Source organism: Apaloderma vittatum, unplaced genomic scaffold, assembly GCF_000703405.1.
Source record: "Apaloderma vittatum isolate BGI_N311 unplaced genomic scaffold, ASM70340v1 scaffold29409, whole genome shotgun sequence".
NCBI classification, from domain to species: Eukaryota; Metazoa; Chordata; class Aves; order Trogoniformes; family Trogonidae; genus Apaloderma; species Apaloderma vittatum.
The window spans coordinates 14707-21289 of NW_009737456.1; the positions used below are offsets into that span (position 1 = coordinate 14707).

Genomic DNA, 6583 nt, shown 5'->3' on the forward strand with positions numbered 1-6583 from the left:
CCAAGGGCGGAACCGTTCGCTGTGCCTCCCACAACCACGCGGCTCGTGGACCTTTCTGTGGGTGGGCAGGTTTCTGCAGCTTCCACGTCTTCAGTTCCCACCGCCGTCACGGACAGCAGTGCAGTGACGAGCCTCCCAAACCCCGTGCTTCCAGCAGTGTCTGACCAGTTCAAGGCAAAGTTTCCATTCGGTGGTCTGCTAGACTCTATGCAAACGTCAGAAACCTCAAAACTGCAGCAGCTGGTGGAGAACATTGATAAGAAGATGACGGATCCGAATCAATGCGTCATTTGTCACCGCGTGCTGAGTTGTCAGAGCGCGCTCAAAATGCATTACAGGACGCATACAGGAGAAAGACCATTTAAATGCAAAATTTGCGGACGTGCCTTCACTACGAAAGGCAATCTCAAAACGCATTTTGGAGTCCATCGAGCGAAGCCCCCGCTCAGAGTACAGCACTCGTGTCCCATTTGTCAGAAGAAATTCACAAACGCGGTGGTTCTCCAGCAGCACATTCGTATGCACATGGGCGGGCAGATTCCCAACACGCCGCTCCCAGAGGGCTTCCAGGATGCCATGGACTCGGAGCTTTCCTACGACGAGAAGAACGTCGACACGCTGAGCAACTTTGATGATGACATCGATGAAAATTCTATGGAAGAGGACCCGGAGCTAAAGGAGCTGGCGAGCGACTCGTCCAAGCCCCTTATCTCTTACTCTGGGTCGTGTCCTTCTTCGCCACCTTCTGTGATCTCCAGTATTGCTGCTCTGGAGAATCAGATGAAAATGATTGATTCTGTCATGAACTGCCAGCAGCTGACCAGCTTAAAATCCATAGAAAACGGATCGGGGGAGAGTGACCATTTGAGCAATGACTCCTCCTCAGCCGTTGGCGACCTCGAAAGCCAGAGTGCGGGCAGCCCCGCCATGTCAGAGTCTTCTTCCTCCATGCAAGCTTTGTCCCCTGTAAATAGCAATAGCGAAAGTTTCAGATCCAAGTCCCCGGGTCTCAGTAACCAGGAAGAGCCACAGGAAATCCAATTAAAGACAGAGAAACCGGACAGTCCGCCGCCCGCGACTGAAAACGGAGGTGCGTTAGATCTGACATCCACCAACCCGGGGAGGCCGGTCATCAAAGAGGAGGCTCCTTTTAGCCTGCTGTTCCTGAACAGAGAACGTGGTAAGTTTAAAAGTACTGTTTGTAATATCTGTGGCAAGCCTTTTGCTTGTAAGAGTGCATTGGAAATTCACTACCGCAGCCATACTAAAGAACGTCCATTTGTTTGTACAGTCTGCAGTCGTGGGTGTTCCACTATGGGTAATTTAAAACAGCACTTACTGACGCACAAATTGAAAGAGCTGCCTTCTCAGTTATTTGAACCCAACTTTACTCTAGGTCCCAGCCAAAGTACTCCTAGCCTGGTCACCAGTACAGCACCTACCATGATCAAAATGGAAGTGAACGGTCACAGCAAGCCGCTCTCTTTGGGTGAGGTTCCCTCGCTTCCAGCTGGAATCCAGGTTCCCGCTGCACCACAGACAGTGATGAGTCCGGGGATCACCCCCATGCTGGCACCCCCCCCTCGCCGGACTCCCAAGCAGCACAACTGTCAGTCGTGTGGGAAGACCTTCTCCTCAGCAAGCGCCCTGCAGATACACGAGCGCACCCATACCGGTGAAAAACCGTTTGGTTGCACAATCTGTGGTAGAGCTTTTACCACAAAGGGGAATCTGAAGGTAAGAGGCCAAATGAAACCATAAAGGCTCGGGGCTTGGCGGCGGGGGGGGCTGAGGCACCGTTTGTCCCGAGGGCAGGAGAGCAGGGAGCTGCGAGGCGACGCTCGCTGTGGGAGCGGTGCTCGTTTGACTCCCACTACGCTGAGGACAGGGGCGGAGGAGCAGCTGCACCACGCTGCCGGCATGCGAAAAAGCTGGTTCCGGGCGCAGGTGCACACACGTTGTCGTTGTCCTGACAGTCGCGTCGGCGCGCGCTGTCAGCCAACGGATGTGTTCCGGTGGTTCTCCGGGACCGTCAGCATGAAATCACCTCGCGATAAACCAGAAACGCCAAGCTCACCTGGCTCCTTGGGTGCCTCCCAAATTGGCATTTTTCTACGCCGCTTTGCAGCCATCGCAGGCTGGAAAGCTCCTTTGCCTCTGATTTACAGCGGGATGCTGCAGGACCAACTGATGCCTCTTATTCCTTGGTCCTGCCATTTAACCAGGAGTACATTTTTTAAATGTCCTTTAGTTGTTGGCTTTTTTTTTTTTTAAAACATTAAATTTAGCGAAATACTCAATGGCATATGAGGTAAAACATTCTGAAAACGGAGAAAGTATTAAAAGGGGAAGGGCAAAAAAACCAAAAGCCACCCATCTCCTAGTACAGGTAATGCCTGTGGTAATCCTTTGGCACCTGAGGGCTTCCAGCTCCCTTGGGAAGTTGTCTGACTGGAAAACGGCTGGAGAGCAAGTTGCTCTGTGCTCTTTACTCTTGCGGCACTGAGAAGGAACAAATGTGCACTGAAAAATTACCGTGGAGCTGGGTACAGATTGACTGGGTCCTAGAACTGCGCCTTAACTGGAATTGGTTTGTTTTCAAGGCAAATTAAAAGGTGCTTTTTTTTAAAAAAAAAAAAAAAGAAAAAGAAGAAAAGAAAATAAAGCACTGTAAATTTCAGGCTGGCCGCCTCGCTGGTCCGTGCTAACCTGGGCTTGCTTCTTGTCCCTGTTCGCCCCGCAGGTTCACATGGGGACACACATGTGGAATAACGCCCCTGCGCGCCGCGGCCGCCGCCTCTCGGTGGAGAACCCCATGGCCCTGCTGGGTGGCGACGCCCTCAAGTTCTCCGAGATGTTCCAGAAGGACCTGGCGGCTCGGGCCATGAACGTCGACCCCAGTTTCTGGAACCAGTACGCCGCGGCGATCACCAACGGACTTGCTATGAAGAACAATGAGATTTCTGTCATACAGAACGGAGGCATTCCCCAGCTGCCCGTAAGTCTAGGCGGAGGCGCCATCCCTCCGCTGGGTAACCTCACCGGTGGCATGGACAAGGCTCGCACGGGCAGCAGCCCTCCCATTGTCGGGCTGGACAAAGCGAGTCCTGAAACAGGAGCCAGTCGTCCCTTCACCAGGTTTATTGAGGATAATAAAGAGATTGGCATAAATTAAAACCGTTTCGTCCCGACTCAACGCGACACTTGTCCTGTTCCATGTACAGCTCCCGAGGCTAAGCGGTAGTTTCCCGACCCAAACGCATAGGTTCCCTTTTCCACTTTTACCCATAGCAGAAATACGTAACTTTTGTGGCTGCTGAAAAGTTGTCTTGCAAGATCTGCATGGTACTTCTTTCGACGGTGAGCTTGACTCTTGCCGAGAACTTTTGAAACCCTTTTTAATTTAACAGAAAGCAAACGGGAGGTGGGATAACTTTGTTAGGAAGAGGCTAGTCTACATCCCCTCGGCTTCTCGCAGACCTCACTGTCGTCACCTGAGAGAGGGGGGGCTTCGCTGCGGCGTTCTGTCACACTTAGCTGCCGGTTTTGTTCAGATTAGTTAGCAACTCGGACTATATTTTTAGGAATCTTAATCTTAAATAAGTGATTTAGTACCCCAATGCTGTGTATTATTACAGTATCCTTGTCTGTAGTATTTATAATGTTAAGATTATGCGGGTAACAGACAATATACTAGCCCCAAACTTAAATGAAGCTTTTGTACTGCAAAAATACATCTGGCTATGTGATTTTTTTTTTCTTTTTTTTTTTTTTCTTTTAAAGCGAGTTTTGTTTTACTATAAATAAGTGGTTTATTTCAATGCAGGCAAATTTGTGAAGTTTTATTGGGAAAGATAGCATGCTTTTCATGTGCAAGTACCTGTCAGTAACAAACGTTTTTTTATTTAAATATTTGTAGCTGCTATGTGGACAGTTGTTCTATTAAATGAAAAAAAAAATGTAGTGTGGACTGTAGCTCAAATGACTGGAAAACAAGTTACAGACAAACCTTAGGACCGTGAATTATTCACAACATTATAAACAGTTGTGAATAACTACTCTATGTTATCAGAGCTGTACAATAAAATGGTAATGTTTGTATAATGTGGTTGCAAACTCTTAATTTATACTATTGCACTTTTAGTATTTTGTATTAGGGAGGTTTGTCTATAATTTGAAACTGAGCAAAGATGTGAACTATTTTATAAATAGTCCTTTGACTTGAGGAATGAGGAGGAGGACCCCGCTGCAGTTTCTTGTGCTGGTATAAGGGCGGGCAAGGAGATGTGTCCGTTAACTGAGCAGAAAATCCAGAGAACCGTCAGATCCGTAGGAAACCCGGGGCTGCCGTTTCCGACATGGAAACGATTCCTTTACCTTTCCCACAGAGCCCATGGAAGAGTGTGACCGCCCCCGGCAGGATTCTGATACCTTTATCTTGAAGCGTGCTATGACCAGCGCTGGGGTAGGGCAAGGAGAACGTCGTGTGGGCTCACTTTTGCTGACGGCCAGGGCAGCGAACCGAGAGCTTTCGGGCAGCACGAGCAGCAGCCGCACCCCAAAATTCTGGATTTAATCTCAGTTCTCACTCCGTCCTCTCCTCAGCCAGCTCCAAAGCACAATGTTACTCCCCAGTTAATCGGGTAGAACCTCCTGCCGGTCGCGTTGTTCCAGCCGCACCGAGCAATGGAAGGAAAGGTTCCGCGGGGCTGGGGGTGCCGAGGAGACTTGGGGCTCAATCAAAACTTGAAGAGTGACCGCTCTGTGTACTACCTCATTTTTTGTGCGTCGCGAAGCACGGCGGAGTTGACGCTCTGGACTTCTGGAACCGCTCAAGGGACGTTCTGGGTAGCTGGGAAGAGCGCGAGGAGCGTTCCCGTGCCCCTGAAGGACGAATCAGACAGTGAGGTCTTCAGTCGAGGCTGAAAAAGAAGTGAAAAATAGGACAATCTTTCTTAGACACCAGAAACCATTACTGTAAGAGGATGGACTATTCTTGCCATCGTGTAATGGAGTGAAAAGAGGTTCTGAGACTTATTAGCTGTTTGTTTCTGCTGGAAATGAACAATGAACTCTGCAGCTCCATTTTCTACAGTGATGAGATATATAGATATATAGATATCTATATACAAGCAAAATTATATATCTGTAACACCTCTACAATAGAACATTTTTTTTTTTTTTTTGCCATGGTGTGTGGGTGGTTAGGGGTGTATCGAAGCATTGAAAAAAAGAAAACTTGAGGTGGCTTAATGTTGCTGTATTTCGGCAATTGAATGTTTTTATTTATCTGTGTCGGTTTTGGTGTGACTTCTTTTTTTTTTTTGTTAGTATTTGGTACCATGTAGTGTTATCCCTGTTCCCTAAGGGATGTGCGTAACTTAAAAAAAAAAAAAAAAAAAGAAGGAAAAAAAGAAAAAAAGATGTAAAGTGTTGTAAATAAGATGGTTGATGATGGTGCAGTAAGACTGACCCCATTTTGTATTCAGGGTTAGGTCATTCCTCTCTGCATGGTGAAGAGAGACACTATTTTTATACTGTGATACCATGTAGGGCTAGGAGCCTCCCTGAACCAGCTGGGAATTGTTACCTAGATCTGATATTTTTTATTATTAAATCTTGTTGGCTTGACACATCTACTGATTGAAATGGATGTCTTAGTCTAGGTTACTATTTTTGTCACATGGAATTGAATAAAATGCAGGATGTAATATTATTTCTGAATCGCGTTCCTTGATTATTCTAATAACGGAGCAAGATCCGAGACTAAGGTCACTCGTGGTAGATTGGTGTCAATGACTTTGAGTCGTCGCATCTGGAAATCAGAATTAGGTCGACAGCTTATATTCAGATGCTATTCTAATATATATTAACAATGCAAATGGGTAGAATTATTAAAGTCTCTATTCCAGTGAAAAGAAATCATAGGAGCAAGGCACTAGAACAACAACAAAGACATTTTGGAGGGGGGAGAGCAGCCTTTGGAAGGACTACTCTTTCAGATTGACTGCTTTCTGAACATTTACCACGGGCTGTCTACCCAAAAAGCTTCGTTTTTGTGTTGGTTAAACATCTGCCTAATATTCATGATACGCTGCATGATGAAATTTGGGACCAAATGTATCAGGAGCAGCTCAAATTCTAAAGTAAATGAAAAGAGAAAATTGACACCTCCCATCCGTTCATTCCAAATGACATAACCTGTGGGTTTAAAGCCATGGCTGTGTACCTTCTTCTTTTTTTAATTTCTTTTCCAAAATTTCCCTACTTTATCAAAGCATGTCTGACTTGAACCAAATTATTTTTTCACGTTGATTTAAAAGGAAATATCTACATCCTTACAGTTAGGCATGCAATTAAGGATCTCCTGGGGGAAAAAAAAAAAAAGCTGTATGTTTGAGTAACCTTCAAGCTGCTAGAACGTGATGATGAGTGCCTGCTGCATTTAAAATGGACAAAAGATAAATAAATGAGAGAACTCTGAATTATTCATCTTTCAGTGGCCTCCTATGAAGACGCTCTGTTTTATAAGATGTGTCCAAAGAAGGTCTTGGTTTCCCCCCATGACTGGACAGCAGCAGGT

At 46.5% G+C, this 6583-nt stretch overlaps 1 protein-coding gene across 1 annotated transcript in view; it reads left to right on the forward strand.

Annotated features, from left to right (window-relative positions):
* LOC104279893 (sal-like protein 3) overlaps positions 1-3175 on the forward strand; it is a gene marked incomplete at its 5' end in the record, with an annotated part of 4918 nt that extends 1743 nt beyond the window's left edge. Inside the window, 3 exon segments of the mRNA XM_009877338.1 lie at positions 1-1180; positions 1397-1737; positions 2744-3175. The exon segment at positions 1-1180 is cut by the window's left edge and continues 21 nt beyond it. Of these exon segments, the coding sequence (XP_009875640.1) occupies positions 1-1180; positions 1397-1737; positions 2744-3175 (1953 nt within the window).
* Between the last annotated feature and the right edge of the window lie 3408 nt (positions 3176-6583).